This window comes from Zeus faber (assembly GCF_960531495.2).
Source record: "Zeus faber genome assembly, chromosome: 19".
Classification (NCBI taxonomy): Eukaryota; Metazoa; Chordata; class Actinopteri; order Zeiformes; family Zeidae; genus Zeus; species Zeus faber.
The window spans coordinates 16,051,328-16,078,391 of record NC_137206.1 but is presented as its reverse complement, the minus strand read 5'-3'; the positions used below and the strand labels follow the sequence as shown (position 1 = coordinate 16,078,391).

The 27,064-nt window shown below is 44.7% G+C and overlaps 1 protein-coding gene across 1 annotated transcript in view; it reads left to right on the top strand.

Moving 5' to 3' along the window:
* The window catches only part of neto1l (neuropilin (NRP) and tolloid (TLL)-like 1, like), a gene marked incomplete at both ends in the record, with an annotated part of 68,886 nt that overhangs the window by 22,202 nt on the left and 19,620 nt on the right, over positions 1–27,064 (top strand). Inside the window, 2 exons of the mRNA XM_080019870.1 lie at positions 23,069–23,110; positions 24,342–24,469. Of these exons, the coding sequence (XP_079875996.1) occupies positions 23,069–23,110; positions 24,342–24,469 (170 nt within the window). The remainder of the gene's footprint in view (positions 1–23,068; positions 23,111–24,341; positions 24,470–27,064) is intronic.

The window sequence follows — 27,064 nt, the reverse complement described above, 5'->3', positions numbered from 1 at the left end:
CAAGGTTTACCTATAAATAACACAAACAGAAACACAGCCGAAGGTCTCGCATGGATAGTGTGACGAATGAAAGCTAAAAATAAAGGGAAAGACAAAAGGAATTTCATAATTTGATGAAAAATTAAAGGTGCCAATTAAAGATCAACAAATATTTGCAGCACATACCAGTTAAACTGACAAACAAGGTGAAGCCTTGGAAAAGCATTTTTAAATTGTATTTTGTGTAATGGTGAGATGGGCTGGTGGATATTAATAGACAGAGGGCAAACCTTCAGTAGCCTCGTTCTTTTGATAATTAGTAAATGGATTAGACACAGTTGGATTCCATATATCCCTAAAGCTTTTAATTAAAGTAAAGGCAAAAATAAAACGCGTGATTTGGTAATTTCCCATTAAACTCCTTCCACGTCTTTTCACAGTCAGCTGTCGGTACTTAAGAAATTAAGATAAAAATTACGATAATTACTAATTACAACAACATGTATATATATAAAAATAATAATAAATAAATTTATAATTTTTTTTTAGCTTGTAAATAAATCATGTGAGGACAGTATAATTAATGAATATAGCAGAAGCATGTATTAGAAGCTTATTTATTCACATTCACTTTGTGGCAGACAGTCAGAAAAGCTCTGCACAGGTTCAATGTCTTCCTGTCCCTCGTTCAGGTGAAAGGTTGAATCCTTTTTATGAGTATAATTAGGTATATAAGTCAGGTACTTATAATAGGGTATTATTTAAAGAAAAATCTGAGCAAATGTCGTTTCCAAATGAAGCAGCAGACACAACTCTCCCAAACACTAAGTGGATAAAAAGATCCTTCCAAATGGGAGCTTGATGGACATTCTGGTCTCCCTGATAATCCACGGAGCAGAATAGAGAAATAGAGTGTGATTAAAAAGCCTTTCTCGAGATGATTAAAAAGTAGAGAAAGAAAGTAAATGAAAAAAAACCTTTTTACTTTACTTTTTTACACCTTTTATCACATTTTAGCACCACAGAGCACGCTGTGGTTCTCCCCCACTCTCTTAAATACCTCCTTTTAAAACTTACAATATCATTTGGTTTGTTAATGGCTCATAAGCTGCAGGTACGCAAGAAGCTGCAAGAAGTCACAAAAGACAAATATCAGCTTGTACATATTCCCAGATGTCCAGTGACTATATACGCGTGTTTGTTCCTCGTGAATCTCGAGGGCCCTGGGAGGTAAAACGGTTCCGGGTACGACGTCCTCATCTCTCGAAAGGACGAAATAACATGGCCGCCTAAATAACTGTGACAGCGGGGGATTTGTACCTCCGCCGACACCCCCCCGACAAACAAACGCGCACACTTGCCAAAACACACAAACCTTCAGGAGGTAATTCCGCCCCGCTCCGTGACGGGTAAAATCTGCACCGGCGGTTACAGGCATTTTTCGGATTCTGATTTGATATTAATTCAGTCGGTGTGTCTATCGGTAGAAAGTTGCAGATATTTCCACGAGGAATTGTGCGCGGTGGGCTTCTGAAGCTGAGAGGGTCGAGGCTACAGTAGCATCTACTGTAGACCCCGCTCTCACAGGTGACAGTATTTCGACATATGCAAATTTGAGTGGTCCAAAGCCACAACTCGACAAAAACAAAAACATTCAATTCCGTTATGCATAGCTGAAAAACAAAACATGCCAAACTTTCCTCAGGAGAAACTGCATTTCGCCCCCATTTCGCCGCCGCCTGCAGATACATAGGCATCAAGGCCCTTTCCCAAAAGGGAACTTTCAAAGACATCAAGTGTCACTCACTAAAAGCTAAAATGAATTCAATGAATTTCAATCAATTTGTGTCATAATATGACTTTGAGGAATATACTTTCTTATGACAAGATTCGATTGAACCTTTTGCACGCGCACAAAGAGACTCAAACCCCGCATCTAGCGCAGCGAAGCTCGTACAACCGCGCTGTCGTAGAAACGCTGACTGATGAACGTCGATATTGTAATAAAAGCTGTTGCCGTTGTCTGATCTCGTTCTGCGCCTCGTCGAGTTGACACTCAAACCCGCTCGTGTAGATGAAACTCGGTCTGGAAGTAGGCGGCAAAGTTTGTATTAAAACGCGGTGTTTCCTACCTCTCGCCGGCGACCGGTTTCGATCCTCGAGCCGAATGGCGGTCAAAGCCGGACGGACTTCCGGCTGTTAATGACGTGCCGAGGGCTGCTCCTAGCACGGAACGGTTGCGCGTGAGGTCGTTAACATGTTTGAAGACGTGCATCAGCCAGGCCCACGCGCCCGCGAGGGTCCACCGTGCTGGGGGGGAAAGCGGTCGGGAGACGATGATTCGTCAAGATTGATCGATCCTCCAAGACCTGTTAGCGACGGCTCTCTTCTTTCATGACACTGCCGCAGCTCTGCACCACGGTGGCTGTTCTTCTCATTTTCACCTTTGGGCCTTGGACCGTTCTAGCCGGTGACCGTACATCAAATGGTGCACGATTTAGTCTGACAAATTTATAAATGTGACCCACCACAGCAAAACTCGCCATCTCGCGCATTTCTAAAATTGCCACGAGCAGCCAAATAAGTTGGAAAAAACCTTTCTTGAAGGAAGATTCGATTTTTCCAGATTGGTGTTCCTTTGTGTTTTTTTTATTATCTCTCAACATTTTATTACGATTTATAAATAGTAAAAAAATGTTAAACCGTCAGGTTAAATATTCCTGTTAGATTACATGGGGAATAGCGCTGAACAACGCTGATCGATCGTTTCCTTTAAAGCGAGCGTCCAGGTGAAGATCATTCCTCCATATTCCATGTGACGTGAAGCCACAATGTGAAACCGTTTTGATAGAGTTCAACCTTTGAATCGTACTACTTTTACACACACACACGGAGGCATCATTGTGGAGGGGGCGTATCCCAACGTATACCATTGAAGAACAAAGGCTGATGTCACTTCCGTAAACAAGACAAGGCTCCTTCGGTTTCACTTGTCTGTGAAAACTTTCGTCTCCGTGTTGTTATGGATTACGAGAAGCGGGTGGAGGAAGATCTAAATCATATCGCCGACCTTAATCCGACCAATGCGATCCATCTAAGTCAGTGTAAGCAGCGCCTACTGGACTTAATTTTTCACGATGACAGTCAGTTCTCCGACAACGATGCTGAGAACGAAAATTAGCTAAATCTGATATTATCCCGGATTTGGAGAACATTTCAATCAGCGGATTTCAATCTGAAGGTGACGATGAAACTGAATATTTTCAAGAACCACCGGAGGAGACCGGCGATACGCCCGTTGTTGTTACAACGGAAGAAGTTGATGACATGATGAGGTCCATTGAAGTTTGTGATTGGCAGATTATGAACAAGAAGTAATGCACAAGATTTTCAAGTTTACCTGCAAATGAAATGAAAATGAAAAGAGGCCCCAAACAGGCTCTCAGAGTGTAGCTGGGGTAGGATTAGGGTTAGCCCACATAATAACTCCAAGAACTTTGAAGATATTTGGCATACGCACATTTGTATATTAAATGACACACCGGGGATGAATTTCAGAGACTCATATTATTGATAGACTCTACATTTTGTTGTGTTGTCCGCACTTTTAAACTACTAAATAATTTGACTTTTATAAAACATGTATATTCTTACTGTTAAATAAAAGCTTTTTTTTAAAAACAAAAGATGTTGTGAGACGATGACGCTGTTCAACATTCCCTCAAAACACAAGGACAAAGCAGAGATTGCCCCATTCGGCAGGGTGTCAAGTGGCCATGTGGCAAGTAGCCATGTGGCTTTATTGGTCCTCCAACCATTTGCATTCTGGGAGCCGGCTGAATGAAACCAGGTGTGTGGAAAACTTTGAGGGTAATTATCTCAGAAACACAGTTTGCCGCAACCTTGTCACTAACGAGTCATAGCTTTAAAAATATTTGCTTGATTTGCACAAGTGACACCTTGTTTTCAAGCTCTGCTTCTTCACTTTCAAATGATGCGAAAAAAAAGTAAAATGCCACTAAATTACCCTAAAGTACGTGGTGGGTCACAAATTATCTGTTATTTTAGACTTGCTATTAAACAACTATGAGATTGCGGTGAATTCAGGTTGCATCGTGCCGAAGAAAGACCCGCCAAAAAGACTCAGTGATGCAAATACATCACCTAAAAATTGGAGATAAAGCGCAAGAGAATAGCGAAAATGCCTGACTGTTCCAATGCTCTTTGAGTACAGCGTATAAATAACCATCAGCAGGGTTTAGAGCAAATGTGTGTCTCCAGATCACTTTTGCCCAATGAATTCAGAGCGGCCTTCACTACATGGAACCGGCCGAGAGGTTTGTCGAGAACTATTGAATGTGAAAGTGAAAGAATTTCAAGTGGCACCAAAGCACTTTGTATAATCTTAACACGACCAAGAGGAGGCAAAGAACCATCCGGTAGCAAACCAGTGCGACAGAAATTGACTAGTTTATTTAATTATTTTCCCCATCAAGTGGGATCTCTGCCGCAGATGTAAGAGATATCCTCAACAGAATGGTACTCAGGGGTGAATTCCCAAAGAAGTGGATTGTTGCCGCTAATAGCTCCATGGATTGCGCATCAATTGCACCCTCCTGACCCGTCCCAATGTCCGATTGACAACAGATATTGTGCTAATGTCACAAGCACGGCCATAAAGTTTTGCTGCTGAGTGCAATTTGCCCTTGTTTTGCGTCTGATCGCAATTATCCATGTGGCAAAATAAATAATCCGTTCATTACGCATTTACGCCACTACTCTACACTTGCCTGTTTTACGAATTATCAGTTTTAAACAAATATAAAACTTAAAATAATTGTCGGACAGTATATATGTAGATGTTTTTTTTAATCTTTTTAGTTTAAGAGGAATTATATATATATATCATTCTAAAACAGCAAGTTGCTTATGGAATGCACTTTGAAAACCACTACAAACCCGTTCCGTTACCTACAGATGCCCTGACAGTAATAATAATTATAATAATAATGTCAAAATATTATTTACAGATCACTGGAAAGTCCGGGGATGACACCCTTCATAAATGCGCTTGAGTTGCACCAGCAACTAGATCGGACAGCGATCTGCCTTTTTTCACTTTAACTGCCTGTTGCTATTAGCGCCGGTGTTTGTGAATTGGACGCTATTTGCAATGAGGCTCCTTTGCATAGAAAGGGGCCTATTTTGCACCAAACGCATGCATTATACCTAATTTCAATATGTGTAATTTGCACCGATGCACTGAGACGCTATTTGTATGGCAGCGCAGTTAGGGGTGCATTTCACCGTTTGCGGGTGCTCTGCGGTGGTTTTAGCGGCGACCTCTTTGTGAATTCACCCCTCAGTGTCCGCCGATGTCAAAGCGAAACGTGTGACGTGTAAGTACAACGACGGACATTTAGGTCCGTGGCCTTAGGGCTCCAAGGCTCCGAGCCCGGTGATCCCAGAGGGCTGACGAGGGAGACCGATGACCAAGTGACCTCCACTTGCACATGTTTAATATCGCTCCATTTGAAGCGGAAATTGTTGCCCTGCCAGTTGACGGGCCAAACTGTTGACAGTGTGTCATGCAATTTTTGAAGTAGCTGTCTGTTTGTCATTTCCAGCTCAGGGATGATGGGCAAAGGCATAAAGGTGGCGATAGAGGAAAGGAGAGAGAGAGAGAAAGAGAGAGAGCGAGAGAGAGAGAGAGAGAGAAGGGGGGGCATTCTATCCAAAGCCTTCTCTGTTCTGCACCATGGGTTAGAGAGTACAAGCATGGAGAAGCTGACAGGACGGAAGTAAAAAAACGCTGTCACAGAGACAGCTGCGAGCGTTCTCTTTTTCCATCTCACCCGCCCCCCAACCCATTTTCTTATATCTCACGCATGCATAGTAAATATACATGTATTAACCTGTACACACACACACACACACACACACACACACACACACACACACACACACACACACACACAGGCTTTGGTCCAAACAAACGCGGGAGGAGCCCGATCTCAATTCAATGGAGAGATTTTCTCCTCCTGAGACGCCTTTGTGAAGGAATGCGACCTTGAGAAGACAAGGATCTGAAGACTGCTATTAATTTGGGGCTTTTGAATGTGTTCCAGGTGGAAGCGGCTCCCTCAGGAGCATTTATTAAAGGTTTTTGCAGGATGACGATGTTAAAAACGTACTGTAAGAACCGGCAAGAGGACAAAGCCACATAATCTAAAAGCGCACGGGGGGGCCCTGGAAGAAGATTTGGTTGGGATTATTATTTTTTTTTAATTATTGTTTCCCAGATTAAACATTTTATCTGGTGTTTTGGATGTTGAAGTATCGTTTTATTTTATGGTTTGAAGATGCTTTTTAAAAAAAATGAATAATACACGTAGCCTATTAATAAATGCCTCAATCGCACATATATTTTTCAATTAGGATTCTTATGAAGTAATTGTGTCCTGTTCTTGAGAATTCCTTCCTACATCTGCACAAAGGGATTACTGTCCGGCTTATCCGTGCGCAATCACTAGTAGCCGGCACTGAGACAGTTTTTATCCATTTATCCACATGAGATAAAGAAAGAAAAAGAACGGATATTTCACTGAGGCGCTAAGGGCTTTAGTCTTTTAATGTGTTTGTGCTTTTAATGCATTTGCGCAGCAAAGGATGGGGATTAAAAACAAGGGCTGGATAACACAAAAAAAAAAAGAAAAGAGGAAGAGGAGGAAGATGAAATAAGGAAACAGGATATGAACACGGTCCAACAGGGGCTCAGCGCCAATGCCGTTGTTAGGCTTCTCCTCTCAGCCGTAAGCTCTCAAATCCTCCGTGTGTCCAGGCTTGCCTTACCGACATTCCATGGATACCCTAAGCACTGGGGACACATATAGATTAACCCTCAAGGGCAGCCTCACACTGAGCCCATCGGTGCCGTCTGATTACGCATTCAGCCGCCGCCTTCACCGGGGATTGCAGTATGTATAAGCGACGACGACACAATAGCGCCGCTTACTTATTAAAGTCGCGGCTGGGATCAGAGGATCATCTTCCGCTTCGGCAGGGGGGTTTCCCGGTTTTCAACAGCGCTCCTGCCTGGCGTGGAGAAAAATAAAAAACGCCTCAAACAAATAAGTTGAGAAATTACACGGCTGCTTAAAATGCAGTTTTCCGTCTCGGGCGGAGGGTGTGGAAGTGGACTTCAGATGAGCTGATGCGACGATCGCCCCGGATGTGAAGCGCACACTGGGCACAATGGAGGCGGAGTGTGAACCGAGTCGGACCCAGCGTAGCATTGGCGTTAACGCTGCGTGATAAGAGATCGCCGACGGTGCTCACGCAGCCGGTAGTGGCTTAATATTCTGCTCGAGGAAACTTCCGCAAGTCATGTCATCGGGGCTAAAAGTTGAAGAGTGAGGTCATAAACATCACGCCCACACTCCGATACGAGGTGAATATGAAGCTATGTATGGATTTTTGGAGAGAATGCGGTGTATATATACTGTGTAGAACCTCTATCTCAGTTTCATTACAAGGCTGAGGGATTCTCTTTGTGGTGGTCCAAGGCAACGCCACCGCCAAGCATGACAAATACCCACGTCAATACCCAGAAAAAGACCCCCCCAAAACAACACATGCGACCCACCCATTCCCACCCATTCCCACCCATAGGGCCAACACAAGAAAAAAATGGCATTGTCGCGGCATGACGTCCCACCCCCCCGCTCCGGGGGCCTCCACCCCTGCGATCGACCACAACCCCTATAACCATGTATCTCACCCGCACCTAATGAAATCTGTTGGCACTCAATCTGTCATGTGGCGCGGGACGCGGTGTAATGAGATTCATTGCGTGGCACTTAAACTTATCTGGCCCCGGCATCATGGACGGCGATGAAGGGGGGGGGGGGGGGGGGGGGATGATGGAGAGAGGAGTGTAAGGTCAGTTTGGAGTCTATCACCCTCGCCGCGCACGCCAATATTTGTTGCCCGCGCCAGGAGGGTCTTTGCGAAGCGTCTCTGCTCTTCAGAGTGTATTCACAGTGTGTAGTCGGGTTCGTGTTTACAGATGAGTGTGTGAAGGTAATGTATCAATTACTGTTTGTTTACTGTCGAGTTTTAATCATTCACAGGTGTTAATTGTCTTATTTATCATTATGTAATGACCCTGAGGTAGACTGACGTTTAGTAAATCTGTGTGTGTGTGTGTGTGTGTGTGCGTGCGTGCGTGTGCGTGTGCGTGTGCAGGTGTTAGATTTTCTGTCTTGTGTGCTGTCCTCCCTGCTGCTGAGGTCAAGATGCTGACTTATTGGTGTCATCATCTGTTATTTCCAGCAATAAGCGAATTGGCAATTTAAGCAGATGAAAGCAAAGATTACAAGCGCTTGCGACTGAACTATTGTAAGTGTTTTGCATCGGTATCGCAAAGTAATTGACTGGTTATTTCTCGGCGTTGATACGGTGGTGCAGGGATAACTGCCCGTAGCAAGCGGTTGTCTTTTTTTCCTTTTGTTTTTTTTTTAAACCCCACACATTTTTTCTATCGAGACACAACCTTTGGCTGCCAGGTTTCAGAGAGCTCGACTTGCATACATCACTTGGAAGAGGGAGGGCAAAGCTGTAACATCATGATGTGAATGACGTTCGCAGTGTTATGGTTTGTTTTGTTAACTAATGTATTTTTATTTTTATTTTTTTGAAGCAGCATTGAAGCAGAAATAAAAAGTGCAAAGTTGGCGGCTCATTTTCAGTTTATTTTTCGGGGGGTTATGCCACCTTTGGAGCAGCCACCCGTCAAGAACGCTGTAATGTGACATCACTAGCAAGCAGCACTTACATCACTCCTTATATTGTAGCGTGCCGAAGTGTCCTTGAGCAAGACACTTAACCCCGCCCTAACTGCAACCTGGGCGCCCTCCTCCTAGATGCATCGGGATGGGTACCTCATTCAAACATCTTAATATAATGAATTCCCTCAGGCAGGGAAACAGGGCTTTCCAAAGACGCAGCAGTTGATCAAGCTTGCTCGCTTTCCTCCGCACGCGGATAGAGCACACATACCTCCAGGACGACGTGGGAAATGTTTCAGATCAGGGTTTTTCCACGGTTTTCAACGCAGCTCCACTGCGGCACGTAATAATTCAGCGAGCACATGACCGACGGCCTTGACGGATGGCCACTTCTGCGAAATGAATCTCTATAGTTTCCATTAAGAAATATCGACAAGCGGTCTCATAAGTGAATGGTCTCGTGATGGACACTCGGCATGTGGCCGTCCTCTGTAGTTTGAACTCAGCCGCAGGTGAAGGTTATTCCGTCAAGCGTTTTTTTTTTTTTTTGTTGATTTATTAAATTATTTTTTTGTTTCTGCTGCTGCCCTGAGCCCGCTGCGCTGCCTTGAGAGACACGGGATGTGTCAAGCGAGCTGAATAAGATTACACACACAAACTCGCGGGCTTATCGCTCAAATCCTGTTGTCAGATAGTTTTCCAGTCCAAACGTTTTTTTATTTTTTTAGATAAGGGAATAAAATGTGCAGGTTTAGAAGGAAGCGGATTAAAGAGAAAGCTTCCGTGTGGATTATAATATAGTATATAATAAGTCCTATTGCCCGATGGCCTTTCAAGTGTTACAGCGGTAACCAGCTGCTGAGGTCCAGCACGGTGGTCATGAGCAATTATTCCGCGTTTTCCAGAACCTTCTGCATCAAAGGAAAAATTTTGTTCCTTGTGTGTAATTGTGCTGCGGTGGTCACTGGCAGCACTGTCGCCTACCCATCTCGATTGGCTCCTGCTGTTCATTGCAATCGCCTCGCGCATTGTAATTCTGTGTAAAGACAAGATTGGCCCGTGGCTTAAGAATATGTTGTCATGCATGGGAAGCACTCGGGGACCATAACCCCTGCAGATGTTAAGCCGCTGTGTGGGATCGCATACCTGACACGACGTGACAATGGTGGACCGGGCCATCCCTTATCCGACACAGGGATCCCGCTTCAATTATTACATCTGTTTGTCGTAAATGTCTGATAATAATAATTAGGAATCAAGTCTGAATTGACAGCTCATTTCCAGTTGAGTTATCTGACCAAAAATGATTGCTGTCGAGAGTTAATATTTACTGCCTGATATGACCCTGGTGCAGCGTTGAAATTGCCTCGCTAGATTTACTGGACTCAAGTGTTTTTGGAATTGACTACATAGCGGGAGAAGGAGAGAGAGAGAGAGAGAGAGAGAGAGAGAGAGAGAGAGAGAGAGAGAGAGAGCGAGACTATCAGTATAAAATAGACATGGAGATATAGACAAGGCATGGAATGTTTGATTTCAGGACAATGATCATATCATTTGAACGCGCTCACGTGAGTGCCGATGTGAAAACGTCTCACGGTCCCACGGTCAGACGGTCACTGCGACTGTCGGTTGAAAAGTCACTATGGTTCTGGGTATCCAAACGCTCAGTCTGCAAAGTCTCATTTAGCGTTGTTGGATTCACACAGACTTCAGTGAGAGAGGGTGGTGGCTACACGGAATATTTGCTTTTTGATTTAGGCAATTTAACACCCACTCCACTCCGAGCCGCGGGAGTCAAAACGAAGACGACAGGCGATCGAAGCTTCTAAATTTGTACATGTCAGGGTTCTGCTGCTTGACTTCATCATGTTCTGAGACAAGCCCCCACCCGCCCCCTCGCCAGTTCCCCAACCACCCACCCCCATCGCTCATTTCCCAGTTACCTACCAGCGCAATGGAAGGTATGAGCGGTACCAATATTGTGCTCGGAGAAGAGGAGCCCCTTACGTTAATGGCAAAAGAGATTGGTTTGCTGACATCTGCATTGAACGTGTGGCGGTCATTAGCTGGGAGCCATCTGAGGTAATGCTGACAACACATTCCCTGCAGAGTCCATCCACAGCTTACGGCGGCGGCCGAGGCCGGGGGGAGAGGAGCGGGGGGCGGGGGAGGGAAGAGCGGTGTTCAACCCAAAAAGGTTGAACGTGAAGAGTTGATGACTGACAGATGCCTCGCATGTTCCCATAACCCCGTCCAAATAGCACACCTACAAGCCCTGGTCGAGACCGAGTTGTAAAAAAATAGAAAAGAACACAATCAAACACCCTGTAGAATCGAATAGTTGAAGCGGTAGAAGTATTGTTTGTTTAACTATACTGGATGTGTTGTGCTGGATGTGTCTGGTTGTTGATGAGGTCCATTTCAGAGAGTATTCAATGACACAGGCTCATTATGAATCATACAGTATTTACAACTATGCGATTGGGCCACATTTAATGTGCACTTAAGTTCTCCATGTGCAAAGTGTTTACTCTCCTGAATTACTTCTGGCCCGGACTCACACTTTAAATGCCTCCTATAAACCTGTCAGAGTAAACATTTTACCAAAGTACCTTTCACCCAAGCAATGAATTCAAGTTCCAGTTGAGGTATTTGTACTTCCATTTTAGAGTATTTCCATCATGAGAAAGTTTGGACCTCTACCACCGCACTCGAAAGAAAATATGTTCCATTTTACATATTACTCAATATAAATGACTTCTATCTTCCTCAATGTACTATTTGATACCCTACTTGCTTTTAGCAATGTTTTTCATACAAGCAATTGGTTTGTGAAAGGCATTAACTTTTGATTTTGAGCGTGAAACTAAAACTGGTCTATCAACACTTCTATGTAAACCAACACAGGTTCATGCATTATGGTTGGATGTGTCCGTCATGATGTTGAATAAGCACCCTTACGTCGGTGTGGGAGTCTCTGCCCACCGTTTAGGGTTAAGGGAGGGAGACGTCTCTCTGGCCGCGGTGCGCCAGCAAAGCGAGAGTCTTTATTGTCAACCTCAACAATAAAAAGTAGGCTGGCCACAAGTACATATAACAAATGGTGATTATTATAATAATGCGGATGATAATGATCCTCTCGGGCGAAGAATGGCGATCAGCTGCTGGGCTGCTGACGAGCCCGTGTGCCGATCCCCTCTGCAAGACGGACAAACATTAAGAAACCTCCCTGCCTCGAGTCGGACCAATCGGAGTCGATTCGAGGCAGCTTGGCGGCCGCGGGAAAGCGAACCGGGCTGCCATCCGCAGCTGGTGCTTCACCACGCCCCTTTGTCTGCCACAGTTGGATACTTCAAAAACAGAATATGATGGCATATATGTAGACTCCTTCCATATATTCCATACATATTAATTAATTGTCAATATACCATATGCATATTATGTAGAATATAACGTATTTTTTAGTTTTTAGTTTTATTTTATATGAGCTTAGAAGGTCTTGAGGAATTGTGCCGATTGCACCGCACAATTTGCATCCCGCTTCTTCAGGTTTGCTAAAGCAGCAGGTTTGTAACCGTGGTTACACAGTGTTTGTCCTGCACGTTCACCGCACCCTGTATAAAAGGAAATAATTGTCACTTGTGAGGGGTTAATCAACTCTTTTATACCTCAATATATGTTCATTCCATGAGGGTAAAGTGCAAATCAGGCATAGGGAGCCTCCACTATGTCGATAACTGGCATGGGAACTCTGCACTTCAGCACCACGGACAGCTCCCACCTGGTTTATAACTCCAAGGCTTTGTTTATAGTTGGTGTGCTCCCAGTTGGTGGATAGTCAATTTGTTTGATTGCTCCGATTTCCTTTTTGTTTACCCTGCAGATAGAATTGTAAATTTATAGAGAGTAAAACTCTGTTGTTGTCTTTATCCTGGTATTTCCGTCCCCTTCAGTAGCTGCATCCTGGCACCCTGTTGCGCTGCAGAGTCTGCTACCCTAATATTCTTAATGTAGCTGTCAACCTTATTACCATTTTCCCTTTTTTTTTTTATTTGACAATTTTCCACTCACTTTAGTGATGGAGGAGACACCAGACAGCATCTTATTCCACGGCAAAGCTTAGCTCTATGATTGTCATTCTAAAATTTTTTCTTATTTTTCCCACTCTTTTTCATTTCTTGCTATCTAAATCTCTTAATCTCCACTCACACAGAGTTGATAAAAATATTTTACTAATTTGTCTTGTTTTATTTTCCTCCCCTTTTCTTTTTGATACTACCCTGGGAATTATATATATATATACAGTATATATATATATATATACACACACACACTGTATATTGTATATAGCAACATTTCTTTGAACGTTTCTTCTTCATTTCCTGACTGTACTATACTATGTACTACTATACTTTGCATTGTGTATCTAAGGTGTTTTGGGCTGTGGTTTATAACACTGCAGGGTCAAATTGGCCCTATTTTTGACACATAGATAGTATAGTGAGCCATTTTGAACCCCCCCTTTGCACAAGATGCAGAGCAGGAGCTCTGAAAATTGAAATGGGCATCTGATACCTCTCGTAATTCCACGATAGCGAAATGAAACGGTATCTCAATAATGCAATCAGACTTTCAAATTACCTTTCTTGTGGGAGTATTGTTTTCATAATGGCAGATGTCTCCTCTCTCCTTTCATTCTTTCATTATTTCATTCTTTCCTTCTTCCTTCCTTCATTCCCCCCCTGTCTTTTTTCCTGAGTACCTCCCAACACACACACAAACACACACACACACACACACACACACACACACACACACACACACACACACACACACACACACACACACACACACACACTGTGGCTGCGGTAATGAGTGGAGCGGCGGTGTTGTGTTGATTTATTGCACGCTTGCCCGAATGAGAACTGGATGGAATGTGTCTGTCAGCGAGCCATCACTTAGATAGAAACACCTGTGCTGCCTTGGGACAAGCTAACTGCTCCATCAGGAATTGGTTTTTGCCTGAGCCATCGGCTCATCGGGCACACACACACACACACACGCGCGCACACACGCACACACACACACACACACACACACACACACAAACGCGTGCGCGCTCATGGACACACAACGGGATACATACATCACAAGACGCAAACACAACCGGACACGCCTGCAAAGTATACCAGCAGCCAACTACAGTCCAATTTGTTCAGTGTCATACTATACCATCATACTAACAGACACACGCGTCTTATAAATACATTTAACCATGCATGAGGTCACACACACCCCTATATACACAGACACACATTGGAGTTGGAGTTATGGGGAGTGAAGTGCTTTGCCTGAGAAGAATTGTATCAGTATCAAGTTCTTGTTTCTGTCCGTGGCTCCCAGGGGCAGTCGGCATTAAGGGGATGAGAGAGGAGCAGAAATAGAAGAAGGGCAGTTAACTGCTTGATCACACACATACACACACACACACACGCACACACACACACACACACACACACACACACACACACACACAGTCACACATACCCAAGCGTATGCATATTTCTCTGATTGATCACTGTGAAAAGAATGTCCCAAATTAAGTGGGAATGAATTCCGCCAGTGGAGAGTATACCACGGGAGAATATAATATCAGTAGGGAAATTTGAATGGCTTGAAGTTCAGCGATACAGCCTTTTCAGTGAAAGTAAAAGGACAGGATCGCCAATTTTCAACCCAGGCCTTATTAATATGTTGGTTCCCATCGTTTATAACTGCTCGTAGCTTCTCACCGTGCATGCATGCAGTACAATGGGGCAAAGATTTAATACTTAAAATGTTAAATCTTCTTTTCAAAAAATACATCATAACATTATAGTCAGATGTGTCATGGTGTTTTTTAATATGTTTCGAAAAACAGCATACAACATATAACCCATGAGTTTAAGGTTGGCTGCAGCAGGTTTCCCAGTCGAAAACAATGCAACTTCCTGTTTATAGTCCCCTACATTAGCGTGGATGTAGCCTAAAAAGGCAATCAAAACCTGAAAAAATGAATAAAATGCAGAAAGCGACTGACTGACTGACTGACGTGTGAGGAGATATTTTCTTTCAGGCTTAAACCTTTGCCCCATTGGACTGCATTTGATCCCAGTGAGCAGCTGCAGCAGAGTGGTAAGTTTCCCAAAAGCGAAGTGTTGGACAAGGCTGTTGCTATGAATGGTCATAAATGATGGGAACCAACGTTTCGATCAGGCCTGGGTTGAAAAATAGCAAACCCATCCTTTGCCGTCTGCACGGTTTTGCCAACGATGCATTGCGGCTTTCCACGTTCTTGCGTTGGTTGGAAAAAAGTGCTTTAGAACGATCTAAACTGCTTTAGTACGGTCCTTAAAATAAAGTTCGGTGGCGGGCCACTCACTTTGCCAAAATGATATTGAATCCCTCTTCTTCAGACTGACACGGAGAGCCTCTCTGTTTTATTTTCAATTGTCAGCGAAGGCCAGTTGCGTTAAAAGCCCCTCACTGAACAGCACCTTGACTGGGCTGTTAAAGTACCGCTTACCTTTTATCGTTCACTCTCCGTTCCGCGGTCTTCCCACATCGCCCCCTCTGACCTTCGAGCGGCTGCCGCCCGTTCACCGGGTTCTGCGCGACGGCTTTAATTGCCCCTGTCACAATTCCCGGCGAAGGACGAGTTTTTGCGTTTCCAGATGCGAGGGTATAATTGTGAGGCAGGTAGGAGTTCAGCTTCCCTGTGATGAATAGAGACGAAGGACGATCCGTCCCGTTTGGCCTCCCATTATTACCGTTTCGCCGTCTGAATGAGAATGCTTCTTTCCCTTTTTCCTCTCCTCTCTCTCATTTCCTCTGCCGACTATTATAGCTTAGATCTCAGCGGGGATCGTGGGGCAGGCAGCGCTCATGGCGTAGAACGGGAGGGGGGAGAGGGGGGCGGGTGTGGGGGTACACATCACCGCTAATCACTGTTCGGGGCACAGGCCCAGCTCAGCGGCCATGACACCCAGGGTGTGGTGAATCCTATCGCTCCATGCCAGATTCGGATGCCCTCGCCTAATTCGGCGACGCGGCTCTGGAAGTGGACCGTGATCCGCGAGGTCAACACAGCCGCCGTCGGTCGGGTTTTGCCCGCGCAGCCTCTCTCGGGCGCTGCTGGATCGAAAGGGATTTTTCACAATAGCTGTTTGTTAAGTCAGTGTTTAATACCCCCGTGTGCGATGTGTTGGTTTGCGCTGTGTCGGGTGTTCCGTGCACCGGGCACCTTGAGGAGCGCAGAGACAGGAGTAGGTGACGGGAGTAATCTCCTCTATCTAAATTGGTTCTTTATTTCTGATCGGAAAGGCTGGAAGTAATCAACCGGTGTTAAAGCCCTCACTTTTTTTTTTTCTTCGGCTTTCACTCTCCTCTCTCTGGCACTCTGCAGCTGTGCATGGTGTGATTAATGGCAGCCATTCATTAGCTTGATCAACCACTTTAGCATCTCAGGGAGATTATCAATCAGATGCTTATTTAAATGTCACTGCCGAGCAGCTGAGAGGAAATGAGGCCACTGGGAAATTGCGTCTTTGTGTATGGGAGGTGTGTGTGTGTGCATGTGTGTACGTGCGTGTGTGTGTGTGTGTGTGTGTGTGTGTATGTGTGTGTGTTTGCGCACGTGTTTGTGTGTGCGGCTGTGTGTGGGCTTGTGTATGTGAGCATGTGGGCGCGCATGTGTGCATATGTGTGTGTGCACGTGTGTGTATGTTTGTGCGTGTGAGATTGTGTGTATGTGTGCGCGTGCGAGTTTTATGTGTGTGTGCGTGTGTGTGTGCGGGCGGGCGGGCTTGCGTGCGTGCACGCGTGTACGTGTACGTGCACGTGCATGTGCGTGTGTGTGTGTTTTGATTCCTGGAACAGTACCACATAATGATAAGTACATCGGGTCATTCTAACGGTGTGATACCCGCCGTATGTCTGGGCTGCTTCCACTAAATGGATGTGTAGCATCGCAGCCCAATGCTCTTCTAAATGGGAGATACTGTGTCCCATTAATAAAACATTCCACTGTTTATGGATGTGTAACCAAGAGTGATGCAAGGATTATACGGTTATATATACTGGGCCTTCGTCAATAATGGAACCGGGGGTTACTTTACTTATTTAGTTCTCATCTTTAACATCCTGATCAGTGTTCATCTCAATCTCACTTAAAATAATATTTGCGCTGCCCTGTCCTCGTTATCATGGATATATTTCTGCAGCAAGGTCATAATCTTTTTCAGTTGGCCTTTGAAATGCATCTGCTCCCCCGCTAAATAAATTTCCACGTTTGCTCAGTATATTTCTTTCACTATCTGATCATCTGTCTGCCTGTCTCTTCATGTCATTTCCATGCGTTTTATGTCTCCGTGCCACGCTTCCATAGAAGTTGCAGGTCTGTTTGGAATGTGACTGTTTGGTTCGTGACTTAGCTCCTCGGTCCTTAGTTGTGCTAAGGTCTTTTTTTTCCCGCAGGATGATCTCAGTTTGGAAATTGGTTCCATACAAGCGAGGCGGTACTCTTTTTAGGGTTTAAAATCCTCAAGCCAGCCAGCGCACAAAATGCATTGCGTGCCAAACTGAGGTATCCAACCTCAGTCGCAGTGGGTGGGAAGGCAACCGATAACTCTTTCAGGGAGCCGCTCCAGTTCTTCCGAGCCGAAACGGTTCCTCAGTTGGTTGCTGAACCTTGGTGGGAAAGCAGCTTTGGAGGCAAAAACAAACATGACAAATCCTACGTGGCGCCCGGTAAATACGGCAAAACCCAGAAGACGTCGCCCCGGGCTGGAAGTGTGTGGACGGCGTCTGAATTCAGCCCCCGCGTGCAGAGGCGTTTAGACGACACAATGAAGGGAACGGGAAGAGGCGTGCAGGTCCTGCTGTGCCTCCCACCACGACAGAACAGATGCTCGCTGATGAATAGACCCTGATATGCTAAACCCGTTCCGAGAACGCACGTGCCGATGAATTCTTCTTACCGTCGTAGAGAGTCATTTCCCAGACGCGGGCTTCAGTCGCAGTAATATACTGTATAAAAACCGACGTCGGCGGGTGGAATGCATTGTGTTGTCACACAGTACATCATTGTATTGTGTCGTCTAGGCTCGGAAATTGGACGAATATATCAGCAACCGGCGATTGGCTGTTTTTTTTTTTGTTTTTTGCAGAGTTTAATTCTCGAGGAGAATTCAACTCTGCAAATAATTAACCTGTCTATAAAACCTAGTGATTCGCCGACGACAATGATATGCGTCGCTTCCTGCCAGAGGTTCTACTCTGTGAGGTAAGTACTGGAGGTAAGTTAAGGTAAGTTTCATTGAGGAGGATTCAAATGTTGATTTAATAGAACACAGACTTATTAATTACTTATTAATTCTATTATATTATTATAGAACCCAGAATTGCGATTTTGTGGCCGCCCCTTGGGGCCACCTGCGCGAGCGCCTCGTGTTGATTGCGCACATTTTAGTATTTTCTTTTGTATTTTTAGAGCTTAATTGCGCGTAATCCCCGGGTGTCATGACATTTCATTGCATATATACATGACCGTATGTACGTGTATGTACAGTATGTGACAAATAACTTCTTGAATCTTGAGCCTCTTTATTATATTGGATAGTCCTCGCTTTTGGCCAACCACACGGCTTTGTTGTCACAATGAGCGATGTCACACTCTGCTATGCTACTATCCAGCACAGTCGACCAATCAGAGGAGAGATTTCTTGGACCGATCCAATCATCTTCAAGCCGTGTACGGCTTTTGGATTGTGTTGAGTTGCTTTAGACCAGCGTAAGTTTTGCCCGTTTTTTTTTTTCTCTGCATGATGGTTGCAAAGAATTGTCTCAGGCAACGTGGAGATGGAGATGGGAGACTTTCTACACCAGCGCCGGGAATAATTTTTGCAGACAGAGGCGACGAGGAGCAAGAGATTTATCCGAGCGCGCTCAGTGAGAGTGGTTCGCAAAACATACGGTAATCGACGATTGTTGGGCTGACAGTGGCCGGTAGGAAAATTTTGACATATTGCCCAACCCTAGTGTCGTTAAACAAATTTTATCTTCACGCCGGTTAAGTGTATTTCACAAAGTCAAATGAAAGCGTCCATATTTCTTTTTCACTGTATTTCATCGATAGACCAATGATTAAATTAGGAAGGGCACGAAAAGGAGAGCGGAAGTGATTTATTACCGCAAGGATGGAGCTCATCCGATTGGAAATCATGAGTCGGAGTATAAAAAGGTCAAGGGTCATCGGGGTGTAATTGCCGCCATTGCAGAATAGTTAGTGGGGCTGTTGCAACCAGGGTAGGAATAGTTATTTACAAAGGTCCAGCCGTGTGTGTGTGTGTGTGTGTGTGTGTGTGTGTGTGTGTGTGTGTGTGTGTGTGTGTGTGTGTGTGTGTGTGTGTGTGTGTGTGTGTGTGTGTGTGTGTGTGTGTGTGTGTGTGTGTGTCCGCGGGTTGGGCCGTTTGGCCTTGTGGCCGTGCTGGGTTAAGTGATGCCAAGGCCCAGTAATAAATCGAAGCCGTAACCAGCGCAGATGACCTGAAGGTCGCAGTTTCATTAACTGTCTTCCACTTTGATTTTATCATCCCTCACGCATGTCCACCCTGTTTGCCCATGGCCTCCGGTCACTCGTACAGCCAGTGGCGGATTAAGGTGGTCCTTGTTCCTCCCCCCTTCCTCATCATGCTTTACCAGAAAAAAAAAACCCACATAATTTAGTACCATTTGTAAAAGCGTGCTTGGAATATTACACAGCCCACAAGTACACACTCGGGGCGCGCTGGCACACACACACTGATTGAGACATCCTTCACTATAAGCAGCAATGCTACAGAAACAAAACAAAAAACATTTGCAGTGCATCTGCAAGCTGGTAAGAGCTTTTAGCTTTCTAAACCAAGAGGTACATAATCTGCAGCCATGCGAAACACTCTTGTTTTACCGAAGCAAAATCACAACGTCCCCTTACAAAGAGACAAATCGAACTGCTGTGCGATACCCAAATTGAAAAGCTGAGAACAATTGAAAATTGAAAACAAAACCGCAAAAATGCAATAAACACAGCAGCAGCACATGACAACGGCAATAATGCAACGGCAGCACAATCATAAGTTCGTATTCCTACCTTTTCCTAAGTTTTTCTTCCTCTTTTTTTTCCTGACAGAGAAGTCCTTAATGAGGCTGGTAAAATATTTTTCAATGGACATTAGGTGATTCAGTCGGTTTTGACCCATTGGATCTGAGTCTATTTTTAACTAGTCCCAATTTAAAAAAATAAAATAAAAAATAAAATAAAAAAGATAAACCCTCCCTGCCAAGTCATAAATAGTGGGAGTGCTATATCAACATATGGAAGTGTCCTTCCTCTGATAAGTTGCAGCAGTGACCTTGTTGAGGTGTCCTCCTTTTCTTTGATACATTTTTTCCGCAAAATATTCCTCCAGATCACCTGCATATTTCTTCTCTGGGGATTGAGCCGCTCCTGTACGAAGATCTTGTACGGAGATGGATGGAATATTGTTTGCAGGAGTGATCCGATCCAGTTCCAAGCTATGACGGCGATAAAAACAGTTGTTTTGAACCTGACTCGGCCTGATCGCGCACAGTCGGGATCGGTGGATTCAACCACATTGACCTTATGCACCTGGCCACATGGTATATACCACATCTACCAAATCAGCTGCTTAATTGTTTTAAATGTTTCTTATGGGCTTTCCAAATGGGGTCGAGGTTTTTTTTTTTAAATAAGTAAATTTAAATAATTCAAAGTAGTCTGGCCAATCTGGGGCTCTTGGGCACGTGGTCCCCCTAGGCTGCAGTCCAGGCTAGCCTGTGCATTAACCCCCCCGGCCAATAGTCCATACCAGGCAGTTGATATACCAGGCAATGATATCTGATACACAAAATGTTAGATCTGATCGACGACAAATTCAACAGACAAAAGTGTGCAGGAGGAGCTCATTGAAGGATTGTTTTATTATTATAATCTCTGAATATTATTCATATTATTTTTTATATTATTAACAATAAATCAATTTGATTAAATAAATACATATAAAAAATGTGTGTAATATATATAATTAATTAATTAATTGCATATTGATTGATAAATAATTTTAATAATATTAATGTAATATAAGCATAATTTTCCATTGGATGGAAAGGCTTTGTGTTTTTTTTTTAATGGGTAGAATAACCATTTACATATATCTTCTAACTGTACCCCCCTCCCCTCCTCCCATCATAGTTATAAAAGATGAGATCATTTGAGCCACGGTTTGAATCTTCATATATCAAGACGGCCAGATTCTAAACCAGATGGTGAACCTCCGCCGTGACCCCTAACCCCCAGGAGTTTTTGGATGCGAAGAAGCTTGAAAGATTACTCGCTGGGTTTGCGTAAATCTTTCAAGTTGTCTGCCGGGCTTGTTCTCTTTTTTTTTATTTATTTTTTTTTTGGTTGGGCTTTTCTTTTTTTTTTTACACTTCTCTCTTCCATTCTGAGGGGGGGGGTTACCTCTTCTGAATACTCAATTAGACTCCAAAATGAATAGTTAATATACAGGCAAGAGCGTGACTGTTACCTGGCAATCCCTTCTTTGATCAGGGTTCTCTCCATCCTCTCTGTCAGCGAGTGTCATCATCAGAAACGGTGAATGTGCATTCTCTCTCTCTCTCTCTCTCTCTCTCTCTCTTTCTCTCTTTCTCTCTCTCTCTCTCTTGCCCTCTCTCTCTCTCCCTCTCTCCCAGTTCTGTGGTGTTCAGTCGCCAGCCAATTTGCCGGGTGCGGGTCCGGCTTTTTTATTTTATGTCCACAGCGACCGAAGCTCTGACTCATGTCTAGACGGCGGGGAAGTGAGGACGTACTGTACGTACACGCTCAGAGGTGAAAATAAACGCTGACATTGACGATCGTTGTCCATGCCGTGCAATCAGTCCTCATCTTCCTCCTCCTTACATCACCACCCTGTAAGAAACACTTAAAATTGATTGGATTTTGAATTGAGACCTAAAAACAATGGAATTATAATAATTGTAATATTCAGCCATGGACGACTGGCTGATTTTTGGCCGATTTTTAGCCAATGAAAAACTGGTGTTTCCATAACAACAACAAGTAACACAACTTTTTGTCCAACTTTTACACAGCATAGAAAGGCGTTGGCATAACATTTTTAAAGGTGTTCGCCACTGGGATATATTCAATGTTAGGATGGTTAGTTATGCAGGTAAAAATGTGTGTTTTTCAAGTGACAGCACATAATGTATGGGTAGCAATAGCAGCCGCCACGCGTGTGCGGCCCTACCCCCTATCGCTCGTTTCGACAACTTGACTTTTGAGAGGGGGATGGAATAGACAGTGGCTGAAAGCCCCCCGGGCGGCGTGTACTGACCAGGGATCGGCTCTCGCAGCCTCAGTCCTACCATGACTGTAGTAGGTGGAAATCGCAAACCGGCCCTGTATCAGTGGATCAGCTGTCATCATTGATTGACCAGCGTTTGTCCCGCCTTCTTGTGATGATGAACTTGACCTACTGCCTATCAGATCTGGGGTGGCCACACGGGGGGGCCATTTAGATTTCGCCATTGCCATAAGATTTTGGGGGGTGGCCATGGCCCACCCCAGGCCAACCCCTAAAATCGCCATTGACTGGCCTGCTCTGTGTAGTAAAATGTATTATCTCCACTGCGGCAAAGTACAAGATATTCATTTCAATGATATAACTATGGGGTTTTGTTTTTCGTTATGGTGGCTGTGTAGTTTGGGTGTAGATTAGAAATGGGTTTCCCAAAAGTCCACCTCAACCTTTGATAAATCATTGTTGATTTAATATGAACAATATCAAATTGCTCATATCTATCAATCTCATCCAACATTACTAGCTCCTTCTTGACAATCTGTTTTTTCTGTTTGTATTTTAAGTAGGGCTCACAATTTTACACCCTTAATGCTTTCATTTTCTTTTAAATGTGTAGGCTTTGAAGGCTTTGCGTCAGAAAGCCACATTTTTAAAGGTCTCAAAGTATTTGTGTTTGTGCATGTCAAGGGGGAGTGAGTGAACTTTTGTTTAAGGGTTCCCGATTTAAATTATGCGCATAATAGCGGGAATTAGTAGTTTCCTTGACAGGAATGCATTGAGATATACATGGTCTGTTTCCCGCTGTTCATAACCCGTTTTGTCTTTTAAGAAACTCAAAACTGTCATGTATTCAAATAATAAAATGCCTTCCCCTCTCCCTTTCTGTGTTTGCAGATCCGGACTTTGCGGACATGGGAGTACCTCCACCTCTCCCCTGTAGGTATACTCTTTATTTACCTCCGTGTATCCTCTCTATCTCCTCTCCACCTGTCTGTCAGGGGTGTGACGGTGTTTCTAAATTTCTGGGCTCAAGGTCAAAGATAAATGCAAGAAAATACTTATTTTTTGCAATTTTTTTCATCGTTTCTGGGGCGGATTGGGCATATGAAACTCATAATACCCATATGTGTAATAATGACTACGATTTTATTACCTAATGACATTTTTCCGAACATTGTTTGATTGATAATGCCGTGACAGCTGGCTAATGGCAGAATGACAGCGCCGTTGCCTATCAACGGAAAATGGGGAACAAGTTGTGTGTCCCGCGGGTCATGGTATTTTGGTATTTGTATATAGTGTCACTCCAAAATGGGGGCTTAGGGAGGGTGTGTGATTTGGGACGCGGGGACAGTCTCTGTCTTATCATCATCCATTGGCCATTGTTGATGGAGTTCACTGGGAAGCCATCGTGTTACCAAACAGAAAACTGGGGCGGGCGGCTTCTCCGACAACTTCTTTGACTTTTAATATTTTACGCCAAGCGCATTATACAGCAAGGGCGTGTGGGTAAATGACAAATCAGCTTTTTAAAGCGGAGTAAAGAAAATATTGAGATACACTCATTTATAGTTTTTCATTTTGTAAAAAAAGATTGTATTTTTGTTTATCAACGTACGTCTATAACGTTGAAAGACTTAGTTTGTTCAGTTTTTTATATCATTTGTTATTTTGTTAAAAATCATCAGGCGGTACAACCGTAAATAAAGCCTTTTCACCGTCTAAAACACGATTGAAAAGCCTAAAATTCTGAGACTTTTAAGCCATAAAACTCCCAAAACCTACTTTATTTTAATGACTTTTGATTCAAACACACAAAACTGTTACACCCCTATCCATCTATCTATCTATCTATATCTGTCTGTCTGTCTGCCTGCCTGCCTGCCTGCCTGCCTGCCTGCCTGCCTGCCTGCCTGCCTGCCTGCCGGGCGGCCTGTCTGTCTGTCTGTCTGTCTGTCTGTCTAGTTAATCTGATGTTTGTATGTGTGCATGTGCTTTGGGGACCAATTCTGTGTACAATTGTATTCCTGGGTCTGTGTGTGTGTGTGTGTGTGTGTGTGTGTGTGTGTGTGTGTGTGTGTGTGTGTGTGTGTGTGTGTGTGTGTGTGTGTATGTGTGTGTGCGTGTGTGTGTGTGTGTTGTCCACATCCTGTTGTGTACGTTCCAGCGTGTCAGTATGACATGGGCGGTCCCGAGGGTATCGTCGAGTCCCATCAGATCACCAGAGATGGCAAGGCCGGCGCCGGCGAGGCCGTGGACTGCAAATGGTACATCCGCGCTCCGCCTCGCTCCAAGGTTAGTGACACCGTGACACCGACACGGACACGCAGGAAGATTGGGGCCAGAAGGTTGTATCAGCCTGCTGTAATACTGCGTGGCGGTCCAGTCTGCAGCTGTGTGTGTGTGTGTATGTGTGTGTGTGTGTGTGTGTGTGTGTGTGTGTGTGTGTGTGTGTGTGCTGCCGTGCGTGTGTGCATATATAGCTTAAAAGTATAAAATACCTGAATATCAACCATGGTTCAAAGTGTTTTACTAAGGTTTTTTTCGGATTCATCTACACGTACATCTGAATTTGTGTGTGTGTGTGTGTGTGTGTGTGTGTGTGTGTGTGCGTGCGCGGTGCGCGTATGCGTGTGTGTTTGTCTCAGTGTGCACGCCTGAATTCCTGTGCAGAGAACACTGCAGCACCAAGGGAATTTTTAAGTCTGTGGTTGCAGACCTCAGGGTTGAGCTGCATGGCAACACTACTTCATCAACACTAACGCTTCCTTTCTGCCCCCCCCCCATCCAGTCCAACCCTTCCTCTCCTCCCTCCCTCCCTCCCTCCTTCTCGCTCTCCATACTGCTCCCTCCGTCCCACTCTTCCTCTTGGCAACAGTTCCATGATTAAAAAATAGGCCTGACCCCGAGTAAACCCTTCCTATCTAACCCCAGCAGCAGCAGAACCGGCCGCTCCCCAGACACACGCACACGCACGCACACACACACACCCACACACACACACACACACACCCACACACACACACACACACACAGACACACACACACACACACACACACACACACACACACACACACACACACACATATTTACATACATGCACAGACAAAAATTCAGGTATAGGTGGTATAAACAGTCATCTAGAAAAGCCTGAGCAAAACATTTTGTAAAACAGCAAGACTTTAAAGACAGAACTCAAGGCCGTTCACATTATGAGGACAATAAACACGTTCTCATAAGCCTAATGTCCTATTAATGCTGGTGGTAGTTTGTCCTTTAAAATAATATATGCGGGCAAACACGCACGCACGCACACACCCACACACACACACACACACACACACACACACACACACATTCTTGTACTGGTATCAAAGTGAGGTCTGAGTCAAAATGGTAAGTGAGGATCCATGTTTCTGGTGCACTTCTAAACAAAAACATTTTAAATTTGGAGTATAGTTTAATATAGTCGGTTCAGTAAAACAGACACTAACACACTGACACACACATACATGCACACACAGCACAAATTCAGGTATGGGTGGTTTACAGTCATCCAGAAAACACACATTCAACAGGATGCACATAACACACACATTAGACACACACACACACACACTCAAAAGAGACCTACCTCAAATCTGATGCACAGATCAGCATAGTAAATCATTTCATGTCCATACTGCGGTTCATTTCTGTGACTGTGCTCTCCCTGGGGGTGGGATAAGGAATCTGCGCTATCGACTTCCCTGTGTCACTGTTTGTTTCACTGATTCGGTTTCTGTTCATTTTTTCCCAAAACACAGCCCGCTTTCTGGCTCTTAGCCGTTACGAGACACGTCGGCTTCCACCAAAACCCGTTACCCGTCTTTGGTCGAACAAAGGCGCGCCTGTCCGATAACAATTCAATTCTTCTGCATTTCGAGGACCAAAGAGACGACGGTTTCGGTGTCACGGATACCCCGGTCTCCCCAAAAAAAACGAAACGCATTTTTTAATTCCTGATTCGACCAATTACACCTCCCCCGACCGCTGAGCCGCGGCGCCGCGCGTCACTCGGCTGCGGACGACTCCATCATTCGCGTGGAGCTGCACAATGGGATTACCGAGGGAGCTCATTTTTAGGCAGGACTTTGGCCTTCCCCGTGTTATGGCGCAGTCGATAAGACCGCATCGATTCCTGCTGAATCCTCCCCTAAGTGGAGTGGATGAGTCAGCTCGGACGGCAGAGAGCTAAAAATTGATAGGTCCCCAAAAGGACTGTATTGTGGTGTGTGTGTGTGTGTGTGTGTGTCTGCGTGCGTGTGTGCTTGCATGCGTGCGTGTGTGTGTCTGTGAACGATAGATTAAGTGAGACTGGCAGCGAGATGTATTTGACTTCTTCTAAATCAGCGTCGTCCTCCCGCCCTGCAGGAGCGTCTTACAAGACAAGCCCCTGACAGTCCCTGGCTCTGACGGACAGGGCGCCCGATATCTTTTCTCGAATAAATCAGTTCTTGGGTGAAGCTGCATCCTTTGCCCCCGCGCTCACCTTCCTCTCCCGGCCTCGCTGTGTGAAGTTTGATACCGCGTCTCTCTCTCTCTCTCTCTCTCTCTCTCTCTCTCTCTCTCTCTCTCTCTCTCTCTCTCTCTCTCTCTAGCCAATGTCTTTTGTATCTGTCAGCGCCACGCAATATTTTTTTGCTGAGATTGTCTTTCTGTTTCTTTTTCAAAACGTGCCGCACCTCAGCTCCTCCCAAGACGCTTTGACCGACATGGGAGGGAGGGAGGGAGGCAAGGAGGGAGGGAGGACGGGCGATGGGAACATGCTGCAGGGAATGGGTCATTTTGAACCTTGTGGCGCGTTTTTTTTGTTTTGCACCTTTGCCATACAGTACGTGGCGCCAGAT